The 18,392-nt window shown below is 44.7% G+C and overlaps 2 protein-coding genes across 4 annotated transcripts; both read right to left on the bottom strand.

The window, feature by feature from the left end:
- Nucleotides 1-741: 741 nt before the first annotated feature.
- On the bottom strand, nucleotides 742-8,006 carry LOC133130881 (uncharacterized). 2 transcript variants are annotated; one of them, XM_061245832.1, is made up of 7 exons: nucleotides 7,345-8,006; nucleotides 4,541-4,753; nucleotides 3,751-3,904; nucleotides 2,843-3,272; nucleotides 1,658-1,849; nucleotides 1,441-1,568; nucleotides 742-1,078 (listed from the first exon to the last, which is right to left on the bottom strand). In XM_061245832.1, the coding sequence occupies exons 4-7, from the start codon at nucleotides 3,146-3,148 to the stop codon at nucleotides 811-813; spliced, it is 894 nt and encodes a 297-aa protein (XP_061101816.1). In that variant the 5' UTR covers nucleotides 3,149-3,272; nucleotides 3,751-3,904; nucleotides 4,541-4,753; nucleotides 7,345-8,006; the 3' UTR covers nucleotides 742-810. The 2 variants fall into 2 exon arrangements, with proteins under 2 accessions (XP_061101816.1, XP_061101817.1); XM_061245833.1 differs by lacking the exons at nucleotides 4,541-4,753; nucleotides 7,345-8,006 and having other exon boundaries at nucleotides 3,751-4,199.
- A 128-nt stretch (nucleotides 8,007-8,134) lies between these two features.
- On the bottom strand, nucleotides 8,135-17,017 carry zmp:0000000662 (RING finger protein 145). 2 transcript variants are annotated; one of them, XM_061245830.1, is made up of 10 exons: nucleotides 16,206-17,017; nucleotides 15,683-15,791; nucleotides 14,514-14,605; nucleotides 13,539-13,780; nucleotides 12,911-13,086; nucleotides 12,259-12,399; nucleotides 11,793-11,975; nucleotides 11,436-11,583; nucleotides 10,672-11,028; nucleotides 8,135-9,982 (listed from the first exon to the last, which is right to left on the bottom strand). In XM_061245830.1, the coding sequence occupies exons 1-10, from the start codon at nucleotides 16,378-16,380 to the stop codon at nucleotides 9,389-9,391; spliced, it is 2,217 nt and encodes a 738-aa protein (XP_061101814.1). In that variant the 5' UTR covers nucleotides 16,381-17,017; the 3' UTR covers nucleotides 8,135-9,388. The 2 variants fall into 2 exon arrangements, with proteins under 2 accessions (XP_061101814.1, XP_061101815.1); XM_061245831.1 differs by lacking the exon at nucleotides 15,683-15,791 and having other exon boundaries at nucleotides 16,206-17,016.
- Nucleotides 17,018-18,392: the final 1,375 nt, after the last annotated feature.

Raw genomic sequence — 18,392 nt, 5'->3', positions numbered from 1 at the left:
ATGCATTAAATGATCTGATCCAGTTTAGCCACTTTATTAGAACATAAAGCTGAGAATTTCAACTAAAAATATCCAAATCCTACTAATGACCCAAATATGCGTTCTATTTTAGGTATAATGGAGAAAATGCACAAAAGAAAGTAAATGTTTATTTGCCTCAGGAACCGGATTCATAAAAAATGTGCTTTCTGAAAGCTGAGATTCACTGTCAACAGCAGCACCACCTCTGTCAGCTGATATTCACTATCACACACTGCACCACCTGATATGCACCGTCACCCACAGCTCCATCTGTGTCATGACATTCATTGTGTCAATCACAGCACCACCTACATTGCCCGCTATTCATTGTGTCACCCATGCAAAACCTGTATCACCCGATGCTACTTGTGTGAACCACAGCACCACCTACTACCCTGTAATCACTAGATAACTCACAGTGCCACCTGTTGGTCATTAATAAATTGCTTCATATATGCCTGTACGACAGAGCTACCCAACCTTGCTCCTGGACATCGTTTTCACTCCAACCCTAACAAAGCACAGCTGATTCAACAGCTAGAGATCTCCTTGAACTGATGAATAGTAGAATCAGATGTGCCACACTGATTTGAATGAAAACCTACAGGATGGAAGAACAGGGTTGGGCAGGCAAAGTGATTCATTTCAAATATTAAAGACAAGTAGTAATAATAATAATAATAATAATCAATAAAATGAAAGAAAACCCAAACAAATAAAAGCCATATGAATGATTTAATAACACATTGAAGATGTAGAAAAGTAAATGAATACATAATGATGGGTCAGTTATACTTTAAATGTCTGTGTCTTGTATTCTTTCCTCAGGCGTGTGGCTCCCTCAGCAGCTGCAGGTCCAGGTTCTGGTGCTGAGTTCTGGTGCTGCTCGTCCAGGGTTCCTCCCAGAAATGAACTAAATTCATTCAGGTCCAGAACGACCGAAGCCACATCTTGAGGACTGAGCTCCCTCTCTTCATGAGCTTTAAGCCCGAGGTACAGCTTGCTTAAGCTGCTTGTGTGTTGCCTTCTGTGGAGCTCCGTTATCTCACCCTGCATCCTAAAACCAACACCAGCCTGTGTGATGATTCAACCGGCAAATCATAACTAGAGCATGACGTGGACACGGAGAGCATTGTACTTAGCATCTTTGTAGACAAGACACCAGTGTGGACAATTCAAAAAGTTATTTGTTTTGGTCTGCTGTGGGGACACTGTAGGTGCAGTCACATAAGCCGTTTTATATCCTCCCATCAATATGGCAGACACACACAGCCCATGACGCATACACATTATATCATACAGACACAGCTCTGATTTAAGCTGACCCTCCTGTGGTGTGCAACACAGTCACTGGCTCATAGCGGAGAATAAAGCAAATATAAAGATGACTACACATAATTTCTGTTAGACATTGCTTACTTGTTTATCTGAGGGTGGCTCTGATGAAATGACTTTTTCAGGACCGCAGTCCCGTGCCCATCGTCACAGAAAAAGCTCTGCAAATGGATTTTCTCCTCCCTCAGCTGACTGTAGTCCTCGCTCAGCTCCTATAGCATGGAGGAGACATAAACTGCAAGTCAGGTCCATTTCAATATCAACGTAAATGAGAGAAGGCGCAGAGTAAACGGCAACTTACTTTGAGGAGCTTGTCTCTGCCACGTATGAAGTCCTGAAGTTCCTCCATGGCTGTCTGGCTCTCAGACACCGCCACGGCCTTTTGCTCATAAGCGTCAGCAAGCATGACCTCCAGCTCGTGGACTCGTGCCGTTTGCAAATCCAGTTCCTGAGCTACAGCCTGATTCTGCTGCATTAGAGACTCAATTACCGCCTGAAACGCAAAAGCACAAACATGACCATGAAAATAAGAGGCTTATGAAATCTGAAGAGCCTCCAAATGATTCCTTCTTGCAAGAAAATGCAGGGATAACCTAACCAGACATGTTTGGGGATCTCTTAAGATCTCCGAAGAAAAAATTATGTTTTGTCCACAGCTGTAGAGCTGTGGAAAAATGAATCACAAAAAAACGAATTGCTCAACTATCATCCAAAAATGTGTGCTTCTGTTACATTTTCTATCTCACATTAAAAACCCTGAAAATGAAAGACCTTCACTCTGAAGGGAAAATCCTCTGCCTTAGCCTTGACAAAACTAGCAACCCCAGATCACACCCTCACCTGACCAGAGCCAGCTTGCTGTTGAAGGACCCAGGTGTCTGAGTTTATCATGCTATACAGCTATATTAAGGACAGGGCTCCTTCAACCCTATCTTTGTTTAAATATCCTGTTCTGTACACCCCAGGGTCACTCCTTACCCTTTCTTACAGGGTGCATGTCTTTTATCCGCGAAGTATGAAACTAATGATGAAAGTCTTGACATTATAGCAAACCTAGTAGTATTACTGTGAAATATGCTATCGCTATTTTAGCTGTGTTTAATGGATTCTTAACAAGGTCATTTAATGTAATTTGTGCTCTTTTAAAGTTGCCATATTTAACAATATTTAAATATGATACTTTTTTTATCGAAACGCTTATCCTTGTATGATCTGTGAAGGTCAATAATTAGAATGACTCATATCCTAGTTTCAGATTCACATCCTTACTGACCCGCTGTAAAACAGAAGTTTGCATTAAACAGATAATACTATGCGGAAATGGAATGTACACTGGCATGCAAAATCTATGTGGTCAGTTACAGAATGAGCTAAAAGACAGTAAGGTGTATGAGGCACCAGCAAGCTGACTATTACAGTAAGTGCAATAATAGCACACAAAGGGATGTTAATGAGCGACATGCACTTGTAGCGAAAGTGTGATTACCCTGGTCAGCACGTCTTCCTGCACCCGGGTCTGAAAGGAATCCTGGATGCAGGTGTCCACCTCCATGATCAGGGTCTGTGCCTCGGAGATGTGCCTCTGGAGGGCGCTATGCTCCCTGGCCGGGGCTGCGGTTTTGGGGGAGGCGCACAGGTCCCCCGGACCCTGCACACTGACCCTGGAGGAGAGGCTGCGGATGGACAGGCAGTCGTCGGGGGTGGCGGTCCCGCTCAGGACCTGCTTCTCCGCCCGGCACTGGGAGGTGCTGCTGCTGCTGGAGGGACTTCTGTCCCCCTCGTCCAGCTGCATCCACAGGAAGGAGTCGTCCAAACCCAGCTGTCTCCCGATGGGAGATTTGAGCCCTGAGTGTGGGGACTCAGAGGGCACGTCTTTGAGCTGCAGTCTCTGGAGGTCCTGCAGCTCACGTTGAAGCCTGCAATGAACAGCAGCTTGTGTGAAACAGTGTAAAACAGGGATCCTCAAATCAGTTTTTTTTTTTTTTCCTCCAAGGTAACATAATAGTGCTACTGATTGGCCTGGCTGGCTTCACTCCTGATTCCCAGGTAAAAGAAGGGGGGATGAGCAGCTGTTCTCTGCCCATGATCATGATTTGAGGGGTGTAAAACATAGGCTACTGACTTAGCTTATATTTACCATGTGAACTAGATGAGACGTTCATGGCTGTAGAACATTTCTTAATGCGAATTGTTCCTTATCTGACCAGTGTTCTGTAGTTGATACTTCAACCTTTGGTAATAACTTATGGTCCATTGCTTTGGATAAAAGCATTTGCTAAAAAAATGTAATGTAATATAAAATGTAACTAAGGGAATGATGTGAATAGGGCTTAATGCTGTCGCTGGAGGTGCCATGCATAAGTTTATGTCTGATCTATTTTGATTATCACTCACCTGATAATCTGAGTCTGGGAAAAGGACTCTTTCAGAGGTGTGTTTCCATTCTCAGTGTTAGTAAAGAGGGTCTGTAGACTCTGGTTCTCCTCCCTCAGTGCCCTAATCTCCTCCTTCAGCGAGCCGAGCTGTGCATCTCTCTCCCTGTCCTTGTCTAACCGTCACAACGTGAAGAACCAAATAAAAAGTTGCAACTATGCAATTTAAATATAATATATAATGCTGTTCAAAGATAAACAAACAAAAAAATAAAGGGCAAGTTTTGCAGATGAAGATTAAGCCTATTTCTAGACCAAGCTTAATACGCACAAAATGTTCCCCCAATTGAGATATATTGAAACGATAATTAAATGTTTCTCTGCCATCTCAGTAACTCAGCATGGACAGCACTAGACCCTGACCCTTGGTGAAGAGAGGAAGTCCTTCCTCTGAAACTCGCAGAGACTCCACTTGTTTGAGCTCATCAGCCTGAGAACCGAGACTCACTGAACTCATATTATCCTGCATGCTCCCGTCATATGTCTGAAGAAAATCAGATTCAACCACACACGTCAGTGGCAGTGCCTAGAGACTCCCAGCACACAGGACCTTTGTAAATCTTGCCTTCAATTTCACATTCCTCGCTAATTAATTGCTGCTAGTATGTTTGCTTTTAAACACTTTAAAATCATACATTTATACACAAATATCTATTAACATCAGTACAATGTACAGCATATTGGGTTAACTGGAAAGATCACCCAGGTGCCTCTTTGACAAAAGTTCTGTACAGATGACATGAAATACTCACCCTTTTCATCAAAGAGATCTCCATTTCTGCCTGATGGAGGACGTTCTCTTTCAGAGAGAGCTGTTGTTTTAGGCCTTGGATTTCCTGTGTATTTCCGATCATGACTTTTTGAGCATTGACCAGCATCTTCTCGACTAGCTGGCCTCGAATGAACTGCTCCTCCAGCTTTTCTGCAAACGCCCTATTGTCCTGGACTAGAGTATTTATCACATCCTGAGAATGAGCAACATGATATAATGAAGCGCTTTTGAAATTATTATTGCACACACACTGAGTTTATTACTATACTGCACAGAACGATTAATTAAGAATTTAGTCTAGTGTGAATTAATTTCATTACCATTCAGGTTCTTTGAAGAGTGCTGCAGAGCATATTAAATTCTTTGGATTGGAAATACTGTATTCCTTTTAGAAGGGTAACAATACGCAATACACAAGGGTAAGAATTCATATTTAAGATACCTACAGCGGCTTCAGAAAGTATTCAGACCCCTTCATTCACTACACTTGATTGTGCTGTACATTTCATGATAAATGGCCATTTTGGGCCATCAATCTACTCAATAACCCATAATGACGATTAATTATTTCAAAATACGAATTTATTAAAAATCAAAAAATGAAATCTCTCACACGTATTCAGACCCTTTGCTGTGGCACTCTAAAGTGTAGTCATGTGCATCCTGTCTGATTTAATTACCGTTGAGTTGTGCCTAGAACTTGATAGGAGTCCACCTGTGGCAAATTGAAGCCAAGGAACCTCTGTGATAAAATTGTGGCAAGGCATAGATCAGGGCAAGGGTACAAAACTATTTCTAAAGCCTTGAGTGTCTCTAGGAGCACAGTGGCGTCAGTAATTGTGAAAAGGAAGTTTGGAAACACCAGAAATCTTCCTGGAGTTGGCCGTCAGGTCAAACTGAGTAATTAAGCAAGAAGGACCTTGGTCATGGAGGTGATTAAAAACCTTCGGAAGTCCTAAGTAGAGATGGGGAACATTTGGACAGAACGATGTCTGGTGAACACCAGGCACTGCTCATCACCTGGCTAATACCATCCCAACGGTGAAGCATGGTGGTGGCATCATCACGATATGGGGGTGCTTCTCAGCGGCAGGGACAGGGAGACTGGTCAGAATTGAGGGAAAGATGAATACAGCCAGAGGTCCTTGAAGAAAATCTGCTCCAGAATGCACACGACCTCAGACTGGGGCAAGGGTTCACCTTTCAGCACGACAATAACCCTAAGCATACAGCCAGGACAACACTGGAGTGGCCCAGCCAAAGCCCAGACCTAAACCCATAAAACATCTGTGGAGAGACCTGAAGTTCACAGAAGCTACCCATCCAATCTGACAGCTTACCAAGAATACCAATTTTATACATTTAAAATGAAATCTACAACACAAAGTGACAAAAGTGAAGGGGTCTAAATACTTTCTGAAGCCACTGTAGATTCAAAATAAAAGAAAGACACAGATGTCCCTGGTATGACATGCTGTACTCCCAAATAAAGGCCAGATTTAATTCAAGTTAACTGTTTATCACTTGAAATATCAACACCTGAAGAAAGTAAATCAGTACCCACCTGACTGCACTTAAACTGGCTTATTAACTCACTTATATTTGGTCTAGTATACGGCTTCTTACCATTCGAACAGTTGACATTCCAGACATATATTGACAGATGTTTTTCACAATTTTTAATCTCTGAAATTATTAATGATTGCAAATTATCAAATGTAAACTATGAAATGTAAACCATGGAATTTGAAATGAGTCCATAGTTCTATGATGTCACAAAGGTATTTACTGTGTTCCCATGGTGACCATTATTTAGCCAAACAAACAAATCTTCAGTGGTGACAACAAACTAGCTAAATAGTGTGGTTACTCATCATGTTAACAGGAAGTAAGTTTAGCTTAATTACTCAACCCACCTTTAATGTGTTGTCATATGTGATCAGAGAAATTACAATGTCATTAGCGACTCACTGATATTTGGTTCCCAGTTAACACAGGAGACTATCCAACATAAATGTTTTGGCAATCAGAAAATTTGAAAAGCTATCTTTATTCCACTCTGTGGTTAGCAGGACAAACATTCATCACCTATTGTGAATGCCAACAAGCCCTACATCATCAAAAGGGAACAGCACTGGCAGGCAGTTACAAATGAGTGCACTCACTTTCATCGGGCCATTCATTACATTACATTTTTGGCATTTTGGCAGACGCTCTTATCCAGAGCGACGTACAGTTGATTAGACTAAGCAGGAGACAATCCTCCCCTGGAACAATGCAGGGTTAAGGGCCTTGCTCAAGGGCCCAACGGCTGTGCGGATCTTATTGTGGCTACACGGGGATTAGAACCACTGACCTTGCGGGTCCCAATCATTTACCTTAACCACTACGCTACAGGCCGCCAGCATGACAGCAATGCACATGCCCCAATGTAATACAACTCCAAGTCCCATACTCCTACAACACAAGTCTATAACAGCGCTTCAGCAGAAACATGTGGGTAAAATGCCCCTGGCACATAAAATATGGCTGATTTACACTATAGCTCTGCAGACGTAATGCAATGGCTCAGTGTCTGTCAAATCCCCACTCTCTGGGACATAGGCACTGTCGTGGGGTAGATTAAGGCAGCGGTCCCCAACCTTTTTTGTGCTACGGACCGGTTTCATGAAAGACAATATTTTCACGGTCTGGCCTTCCAAGTTTTGGGGGATAAATACAACGAAATAAAATGGTACGACCGGCATAAAAACAAATATAAAGTGCATAAAAAATACAACTCACCATAACGCTGAATCAGTGGGAGCCCTGAGCTTGTTTCTTTGCAACAAGAAGGTCCCATCGAGGGGTAATCGGAGACAATGACACCCGAAGTGTGTTCTTTATGTCTAGTCTACTCCGTAATTTTGTTTTGGTTGCCGTCACTGCAGAAAACCCAGCTTCACAAAGATAGAATCACCGGTCGCGATGAAACCGTATTTTAAGTAGGACTCCTGGTACTGTCTGTTAAATGCAGCTTTCTTTTTCTTGGTAGTTGTAGGATCTTCTTCTGTCTCCTCGTTGGGCCTTTCCCCCTTTGCAAAGAAGCTCCCCAAAGGCGTTTGTTTTTTACTCAGGTTAGCTATCTTGTGGGTTTAATGTTGGGGGTATCGCGTGTACCGAGACAAGCCTTGACAAGTCTTGACATGCGTAAAGCACGTAGGCAAAACGGATGTAATTGGAAGATAATCCGGTCGTTTTTTCCAAAATAAAACACCTTTCAGACTGATCAATAAAATAAGGAAATAAAATAATAAATAAATAAAATAAAAATAACTGATAGGAAATAAAATAAGTTATTAATTATTTCTGTGCGGACCGGTAGCAAATGACCCACGGACCGGTCCATGTCCGCGGCCCGGTGGTTGGGGGCCGCTGGATTAAGGGATATCACAGTGTCCAAATGGGTCTTTCATGGTCTTCTGGATAAAAGGTCCCTGTTTGAACAACTGGACTACTTTAACCACTGCAGCAACACACACACACACACACACAATGCAGACGCACACACGCACAAACACCACTAAATAAAGGATTTTGAAATATCATTTATATACTTCATGTCCGATACATCAGAGTTTTGAGAAGGCAGCTCAAAAAAGATGTCATCCGTAAGGTTTGTGCTTCAGAGGCTAAATTTCCCCAAACAAACTCTTGTCCTTTCAGCAGTCTCCAAAAACTGCTGTCACCACAGAGAATATTCAAGTGTCTAAGAGATTAACTACAATAAACGCGACTTTGGCAAAACTATTTTCTTCCCCAGCGCACCGAAGTGAAAACATGATCAGAATGAGCTTATTTCAGGAAACTCAAAAATGAAGAGTTATTACATTCTTAAAGAAAAATGAAATAAAATGCTTGACCTGACAGTACTGCATCTTTGCATTATTGTCCCTGCTTAAAAGTAGACCAAGTAGAGCCCACAAGGAGGCAGAACTTCACAAAATTCAAATGACAACAATAGCAGCAGAGGTTGGAGATGCATATTTGCCCAGTTTAAACATTTGAATAATTTAAACAATCACATTTTGTAGAACTACTTAAGCTACTTTTAAGAGCTTGTTTAATTTATATGAATCAAAGTTTTACAGGAAGCTTCATTTTTAAGTTTGCTTTCACATAAGGATAGTAGGAAATGTACATTTTTATCGTCTACCTGCCATTTTTTCCCCTCCCTCCAAACATGACAGCAGAGTTTTGGCTTAAACAGAGGCCCAGATATTCGTAATTTTTGTTCTACTTGAGGGACTATAAGGTGACCTGTGTATATATATTTCCATTATCCTCCACGGACAGAAGGTGTATGCGTTTGAGAGGTCGGGTGGAGTTTTCCTTCAGTGCTACATGACACTCCTGCCAGCTCCACCCACTCTTTCCCCCTGCAGTCATGTGATTGGCCTCTTTCTCCAGTCTCCGGCCACCGCGCTGCGCAGCCCAGCTGCAGGCCCGTTCAGTCTGAGGTCAGTCCCGTCTACACGGACCCCAGGTCCTGTCCGAGTCCGTCCGCCCTGAAGCCTGCCTCCACAGTGCTCCCGTTGTTGTGGACCCCATCGCTACTCGCCGGTGTCGACGCCTGACTGAATTCTGGTTTGCTGTTGCAGTCGCATTCCTCCAGCGTTGAGGATACTGGGGTTCTTCTTTGCGGAAGGCTGTTTGATGTAGTTTCCTGTGGTCCGTCGCCCTTGTCCTCCGTACCCGTAGTTCCAGCCTCATGTCCTCTTGCGCTGGTGTGAGATTTCCCTAAAAGAACCCCGTCCAACCCTCTTCCCCAGAGTCCGTGGTGGGGGCCCTAGGACCCGCTGCCGTGAGAGGACCTGCTGGCCGTGACTGGTGCTGGATCTCCACAGACGCACTCCGCTCTGTCTCCGTTATCCGGCTCGCCGTGCAACCCCGCCCCGTTCCGGCCCTCCAGCCGCTCCTCCTCCAGGGCCCATGCCCAAGGGTCCGGCCCCGACCACGGCCCCTCGGGGGTGGCCAGGCCCACGAAGTGCCCGCTGGCATTGAAGCGCAGGCCTTGAACAGGCGCCCTGGTGAGGTCAGAGGGCGTTCCGCCATCACCCGAGGCCTCATCGTCTTCCCCCGTCCCTGCCTCCGCCTCCGCCGCCTCCTCCGCTTCCTCCTCCTCCTGACCCGTCTCGCCCTGTGGTGTCTGCTCAGCTCCGGCCTCGGCCTCCACCTCCTGGCCGAAGCCTGGGGCTTGATTTTCAGCCTCCCCGCCAGGAGCAGCCCTTTCCTGGGCCTGGTTGGCCGGACCCTGTGGGGGTGCAGTGGGCCTCACTGGCTGATGGCACATGGGGCAGGTCTCCTGCACGTACAGCCACTTGCGCAGGCAGTTCCCATGGAAGAAGTGCCCACAGAGTGTCACCACAGCTGAGCTCATCTCCTACAAAACAGACACTCGATCACACAAGATACTGCACCTGGAATTGAGGTTGAGACCTTATCAGAGCCCTCATGAAACATTTAATGATAGCATAGCGCCCCTTTCACTCCCAAGCAGTAAGTGCAGTAAGTGCTCAGGAATTGCCCTCTCTACTCAACCAACCGAGACCGTAAACCTTCAACACAACTAGGGCTGCATGATATATTGAATCGTGGTTTTTGCAAACTCTCAAACTGAGCGTGAAAATCCCAGGAGATCAGGTTTCTGAGATCCACCCTGTCTTGCACCAACAACCATTCCACAGTCAAAGTCACTTTGAAGTCACAATTTGAAATGAAACAATAAATGTGAGGTTAAAGTGCAGACTGTACCCTTCAAAGGGATTCCTACATGCATCACCTGATATGGATGTAAATAACCTCAAATTAAAGGGGACAGTCTGCACTTTAACCTCTCATTTATTGTTTAATTTCAAAGCCAATGTGCTGGACTACAGAGCCAAAAGAACAGAAATTGTACCACTGTCCAAAGACATACAGACTGCACTGTAGCTCTGATGTAGGACCCTTCAAATAAAGTCTCACCAAATTTAGTTACAACCTAGAGGAAACTCATTGGTGGACCATTCGGGTGGTACACTTCAAAGCCCCAGTCCCCGCCCCCCTCCCCCGCGGTGACCCCTGGCCGACCTGGAAGCAGATGGCGCAGACGTCGTTGTGCAGGCGCAGCTGCTCGTGGGTGGCCCGGGGGAGCGAGTTGATCTTGTGGGCGGCCTCCCTCCGCAGCAGGAAGCTGCGCCAGCCCGACTGCGCCCGCAGCCAGACGTTGAAGTAGGAGTGGATGATGATGACCGAGGCGCCCATCCAGCTCCACTCGCCCAGCAGGGACTCCCAGGTGCCGTAGGCCACCACGCACAGCGCCACCAGGAACTCCAGCACCCGGCTCAGCGCGTTCACGCAGTAGATTACCTCGTCCAGGCTGTCGATGGGGTCCCGTCGAACCAGCTCCACCATGAACAGCGAGTAGATCAGCAGGGTGCCCGTCACCTGGGCAACCGTGGGGAGAAATGTGTTGTTTTATTCACCAGGCCCTGTCACTGGGATGTTTCTGAACTTGCTGATTGGCAGATAGAGCCCACCAATCATCAGGTAAACTTATCAGCCACAGGCAAATTTTAGTAGTATCTAGCAGGTGGCTGGTACCAATTTCACACACTAAGACCACCGGTCATCAGGCTCTGTGCCAGTGTCACTGACCAAGGCGAAACTAGAACTAAAACTGGGGATGACCCAAAAGAAAGCTGCATGTTCTTGTTTGTGTTCCCACAGTACTGCTCACAACATGGGCTACACAGTGTTGGGGTCTACAGTAAGCAAGACTGCAAAGACCATCAGTGTGTGCACATCAGCTCTTAAGACGTATGACCCTTGACCTCTGAACTCTGACCTCCTACCTGCAGGGAGGTGAGCATGCAGCTGGACACCAGGATGAGCAGCCAGAAGTCCATATGGAAGAACTGGGAGATCTTATAGGCCATGAAGCCGGGGAAGATGAGGAGCAGCAGGCACATGCTGAGTCCCCGGCAGTGTCTCCACACACTTCTGAGGATGGCACAGACAACACACGTCACTGACCCAGCGGTTACACAACTTGCTTATCTCTAACTTGGCAATTACTCCTCATTTACTCATTGCTTCCGCACACGTCCTAATTGAAATATCTTGAATAATTCACTTAAAAATTACTTTCCCCAAGTCTAATGTAAAATGATTCCTGTGCACATGCTGTTCAGTGATTGGGCGGCAGGCACCTGTTACGGGAGGCCCCCAGCGCCAGGATGATGGGGTCGGTGATCTCGATCATGGACTGCAGGGTGGAGGTGACCACGATGAAGAGGATGATGCTGAGGAGGAAAGTGCGCTGCAGCACCTGCATGTCCAACAGGCCCGTCTGCAGAGCCAGCAGCAGCAGAGTCACGCCCTCCGTCACCCCCCTGGAGATACACAGTGCAAAGCGGGATGAGGGTTGTCCTGCTCCTCACACACTACTGGATGTCGGTCGGTCGGTCGGTCGGTCGGTCGCTCGCTCGCTCGCTCACTCACATAGTAATCATCATACTATTGTCATTGGGGGAGGGCATTATTGCTGTAATTGCATTATGTATACTTGTATGTACGTGTGAATGTGTAAGCAGGTGTATGCATGTACATGGGTATGCACATGTCAATAAACATATACATATAATATATTTATACATATAAATAAGGCACATTTACCTGTGCATGACGTTCTCGTTCTGCACGGCTGCGTAGCCGCCCACGTACAGCTTGCAGAGGTTCAGCAGCCCCAGAGCCAGGTATGACACCACAAACGTCAGGCCCAGTAAGGAGTAGGGAGTAGCGCAGCACTCTGAGACACTGTTGGAAAAGAAATGAGCACACACACACACACACACACACACACACACACACACAGATATGCACACATACACAGAGGTATGTACACACACATACGGACACGCACAAACACAGGCCTGAGGCAACAGGACACAGCCAATAAGCATGTCAACGCATCATAAAATTAATGAATAACATTTTCTAGTCTCAACTGCCATGACCTTGTAGTGAAATTCATGAGAGGCAGAGCCAGCTTTAGTTTCAGAGTTCATCTAGTGGTGTGGACATTTCAGTCCTTTCTAAGGCTGGGTTCACCTCTCCTGAGAAAGGTTATCAATGGGGAATTTAAGCTCAGTTAAGTTCAGTTCCCGATTTGTGATGGCAGCAGCACCATCTTGTATTGTGTTTGTACTAGTTAGCATTAGCATTAATATGACAGCAGTTGAGAGAATTATTTCACTCTTAACTAATATCCTTGCTTCAGCCATTTATGCAGAGGACAGAGAACCTCTCATTGGACGGCTAACTGTACCTGGTAAGGAACACAAATAGCACTCCCTGGTGGTTGGTAAAGGGATTGCTGGATGTGATGTGTGAGTACATCTGCACCAGGAACAGCACAAACCAAAAGACACTGAAGAGGGTGGGGACGGCAAACTGATTCCACAGAGAGATCCCGAGTGCCAGCAGCCGGTACAGCTCCAGCACCTGGGAGGACGATAGAGACAGACAGACAGACAGACATTCACCTTCCTTCATGTACAACAGCAGACTGCTGTTAAGAGATTCATCTACAGGGTCCAGGTTCTTATCTATAGGGTCACTCCTAGCAGTTGTGCCTCAGCACACTTGTCCCTGGTTATGCACTCTGTTGTACATCGCTCTGGATAACAGCGTCCACCAAATGCCTGCAATGTAATGTAATATAACTCACTTTCACTACTGTTGCTTTGGCACATTGTACCCTACATGGTGTTATTTGGTTCTTCAGTTCCCTACAAACACTTCCTAGTTCCTTCACCTGACACACAACTTGATCTGACACCAATCAGATCCAACAGCCCTTAAAGGTCTTCTCTTCTAGGATATACACTTGGTGGTAAAGATGTAGCTGCTCGCTCCACCAGCGCAGATTCTGTCGTCCGCTCCCTCGGACTCACCTCCACCTGCAGGAGCTCTCTGTACGCTGCCCTGGCCAGCTGGTAGGGCACAAAGAGGTTGGAGATGAGGAAGAGTGCCACCTCCAGGCCCGTGAGGACCATGGCGAAGGAGCTGACGGCGACCAGGGTGGTGTGGGGCGTGTTGCAGAGGCGGGCCAGCAGGGGGAGCAGGTGAGCTGAGAAGAGCCACACTTCCCGGGTCTTCATCAGGAAGGCACACAGTGTGCTGAGGATAATCTGACCTGAGCAAATAACCAGACGTCACAGGTATATTATTAATGATACGTTCTTCTTATATATTATAAAGACAGTCACAAGGACAGTTAGGCAACAGAAATATACGGAGAAGGGAGAAAGAAAAGAATGTAACCTCAATCCTTTTGACAAACAGACATGGGTCAAATACATATTTGTTTTGGATTCAAATACTTTTCTACACTTTTCTGAACTTGTCTGGTGTATTGGAACCTATGAAATACTCTAAACAGTAGAAATCGGGCCTTCTTGTCCTCTTGGCAGGCTGAAATGTGCCAGGCAAGATTGGAAAAGCACAGCAAAGTATTGGAATCCAAAACAAGTATGTATTTGACCAAGACCAAGTCTCAAACGTGGTATATGGAAAGACCTGAAAGGCATATCATAACTGTAGAAGCTGTGCTGCAGTCACTTGAACTGTATTCTGTTGTTTTAGACAACTAACCTCCAAATACCCTTATACCAGCCATGAGTATAGGCAGGTTGTCAGAAACTTCTAGAAACATCAATAACACCCTTGCTCACACACACAAACTGCTCATTGAGAATGTACACTACAACTGAAATAATATCAAAAACCCCAGAAAGTGAGCTATCCCTTGAAAACAGAGCATGGTGAAAGAAGACTGGAAATGCTTGTTTGCTTCCCTCCACCAAGAGCACATGGAGAAACAGGTATTTGAAGTGGAAGGCTGTTATGCACTTCTAGGACCCACTTACTTGTCAGAGCAGCTACAAAACGGCTGAAAGCCAAGGAGTCCAGATACACTGCTCCCTCGTACGCATAGTGCAATTCCCCACGTACATAATCTCTGCAGAGGATTCAAAAGGTTCAAATTCAGATAAATTGACAGAACATGCTAACAGTATTGGAGTATTTAAGAAACAATTATTTGCAACAAGGGCAGAAAATATAATGCATTTGATTACATTTCATTTTATTTATTTATTTTAGCTCGATTCCAATGGTTGTTAGATTGTGAGACAAATCTGAAATTAAATAACCGTAAATAACCTAGCTTTTTGACTTTTTGAAAATGTTGCCTACATAAAAACAGTCTCCCTGTTGTTCATTAAACAGTGTTTACACTAACAGATAGCCTAATAATTTAGACAGCCTGTTCACTGGTGTCATGCGCCAAAGTGCAATTTACAGATTTAAAAGGCTTAAGGGTTCTTGTTTCTTATGCCTAAACTGTGATAAAAAAATGAAACCAGAAAAACTTGCAGCCCTCCAGGAAATCAGTTGACACCACTTGGTCGCACCATTTTTTTCTCAAACTGGAAAAGCAATGGCAAAACTCCACCCTGTGACACATGCACCCCTGATGCATCAACTCAGAAGCTACTTTGACATCACAATCTTCCAATCAGGTCAAGCTTATGCCAAGGGAGCCAAGTATGGTAGGCTCTCAATTAATTAAATGATAACATTTACATAAACTGTGTGCACATACAAGCCTGTGCTTCTATGTGAGCTCCAACCACAGGATCCAACTCCATACAGCTGACAGACCACTTATAACTAAGTATGACAGGTCACATGTCAAGGAAAAAAAAAAATTGCCGGTCACAGGTAACGTACTTACAAGAGAGCTTAGGCGAATGCTCCAAAAGGTGTACCCTGCTATTGACCATGTTGAATTTCCCCAGAAAAACAGTTATTATCAAACTTTCATTATTTCCCTCTGGGAAGGTCTCTGTATGGCATATACAGTTATGCTAGCTTTACATTTTAAAACTTTTATATGTGATTGAGCCAATCTCGCCATCCGTGACCTGGACAGGTTCTGGCATGCCACAGCAGTTTTGCACAGCTGGGCTCAGCTTGGTGTGGTTCCGTGGAAAAAGTGGGCCTTTGTGTGCCTGGCAGAAGCAACAACACACACCTGGAGACTTGGTGACCCACATAGAGCAGCAGGGCTGTCAGGACGTAGAGGTACAGCCTCACAATGTGTCTCAAAGGCAGGACCAGCACAACTATGCTGACCAGATGACCTGAAACACACACACCCCTCACTTCAATTTCAATGGGATATGGACAGGGTCGTCGCAAGACATGCTGACAACTACATCCAACCAGGTGACTAAGGATGTGATTGTCCAGGCAGAAAGCCCTTCAGTTTTCCTGGTTTGCAAACGTTGAAATATTTTCTTAAAACAATTTGAAGGTGAAAGATATCATGCATGCATGTCCAAATCAATATGAAGACGTAAATAAAAATATATACTCAATAAACTCTAAAATATGCACTCATTTACGTGCCACCCTAAAATAATGAACTTTTCCTAGCTCAGCTTGACACAAGACTATATTGCTATATATTATTACTACATAAACTAGCTTCCTACTGTTGGTAAAGTTAGCCAACATAATTAAGCCCGATTCTGATCGTATAATTAGGTACTCACCAACATAATAGAGATTCCAAATTACATATTTGTATTTAAAAAGCATGTCTTCATTCTTTGCCTTTAGATGCTCCGTGAAACTGTCTATGTCGCACTTGTACAACAAATCCAGCATGAGTATGCTAGGCACTCTCAAGGCGACATTTGCTATTTCTTCCAGTCGAGGCATTTTCATTGCTAATCTAATGCCAGCTTGCTAACGTGCTTCTAATACCTCTTCTTCTCACATGATTAATACCTTGGAGCCATGTTGTTCACCAGACAGTACAAACGGTGCGACCGAGATGGGCGTTCACAGCACATCATTCAGTACTTTTTTTACGATTTCGCTTGCCCATTTTTCGGTTCAGCACAGTGTTAGTTTTCACCTGTTGCTAAAACAACCGGGGGTTCAAATTGGTGAGGCACTGTCTTCCGTTCCCTTGAGCGCGGATTACACATAGCTATTAAACTACGTTCCTGTCTTTGGCGAAACGGAGCGAAGCGAAGCCGCCTGACAGCGTCCAGGTTCTGATCCCTTCGACATTCTGTACCTCCATGTTGTCGTCTCAGTTAGCAATAGCAAACCCGTGTCTGTACACGTAGACAGCTGCAGCTTTTTTGTTACTTGTGTTGACGTTTAAAAGTGCGACAAAGAAGCGACCTATACAATCGAACGGTCTACTTCTTAAATAAGAAAATAATAATATTTCAACGTGTTAACGTCAGAAGATGCACAGTTCTGCCTTTCTTGGACGACAATATTCTGGCTTTTCCTCAACATGATCAGCCATTGTTATGAACTTTGACCTTACGCACCCGTCACAGCGGCGACGATACCGTTGTTTGCTAACGCAATGTGACCACACAGTTCTGTGAATACAGATATAGATACGCTCTCTCCGAAAGCGGCGTTAGTTCCGAGTGCAAGTACATGCACAGCTAGTAAAAATACGTTTATACGCGTTAAAACTACAAAATATTCCTTATGTCGGATTTAACCATTATATTAATTATAATAAGAACCTGATATTCAATCAGCTGATATTTATTTTGAAATCCAGCATGATTTGGCATTCCAAGTAAATTCAGAAAAACAAGCCATCCATCCATCAGTCCATGGTTGGAGGAACCCTGGATTTTGGCATTTCTCATCACTTTATGTGCAGGTCTTGATGTATTATAATAATAATAATAATAATAATAATAATAATAATAATAATAATAATAATAATAATAATAATAATAATATGATGATGATGACGATGACAGGGCGCAGCACGGATGGTGCAGTGGGTAGCACTGCCGCCTCATAGCAAGGAGGTCCTGGGTTTGAATCCCGGTCGGCCAGGGCCTCTCTGTGTGGAGTTTGAATGTTCTCCCCGTGTCACATGGGTTTCCTCCAGTCCAAAGACATGCAGGTTAGGCTGATTGGAGAATCTAAATTGCCTGTGGGTATGAGTGTGAGTGAATGGTGTGTGTGCCCTGCGATGGACTGGCGACCTGTCCAGGGTGCATTCCTGCCTTTCGCCCAATGTAGCCTAGGATAGGCTTCAGCCCCCCTGCAACCCTGTTCAGGATAAGTGGGTTAAGATAATGGATGGATGGATGGATGGATGGATGGATGACAGCTCAGACAATTTTTGCTCTATAAGAGGCTTTACAATACTACATAAAATATTAAATGCATGCTAAAGAACAGAATGTGTAGGTGTTAAGAATGTATGTTTTCCAATATATGACACAAATATGAAAGATTGACACACCCCAGAACATAAAAGATCGTATAAGGTAAAGACTCCAATTTAGTGTATCTGTGTTCGATAGTAGCCTAGTCTAAAGTAGACTAGCAGCAGGCAGCTGTTAGTGAGTAAAGTATTGGAATGTGAAATCTAGCCAGGGAATATGGCTTAGCAGCTGAGTGCTGTTTTGCATGTATGATCAATCCCCTGCATCTCCAAGAAGAATATTTGGGGTGGTAGCAGGAGGGCTTGGGAACTGGGCCTGTGGGCTAGATTGCCAGCTTGAGCAAGGTACTTTCTGTAATCATTCTGTGTGTGAATATGGGTCACAGGACTGAGACAAATTTGATGCAATGGTGCCAGACCCATTTCCCAGAAAAATGCATCTCTCTGATGGCCATCACTGAGTTACAGTAAGATTGTTTAATTCGCTTTGCAACTGTCGATAGAGGAATGAACACAAAAA

Source organism: Conger conger, chromosome 6 (assembly GCF_963514075.1).
Source record: "Conger conger chromosome 6, fConCon1.1, whole genome shotgun sequence".
Classification (NCBI taxonomy): domain Eukaryota; kingdom Metazoa; phylum Chordata; class Actinopteri; order Anguilliformes; family Congridae; genus Conger; species Conger conger.
This window is presented reverse-complemented; position numbering and strand designations above follow the sequence as displayed.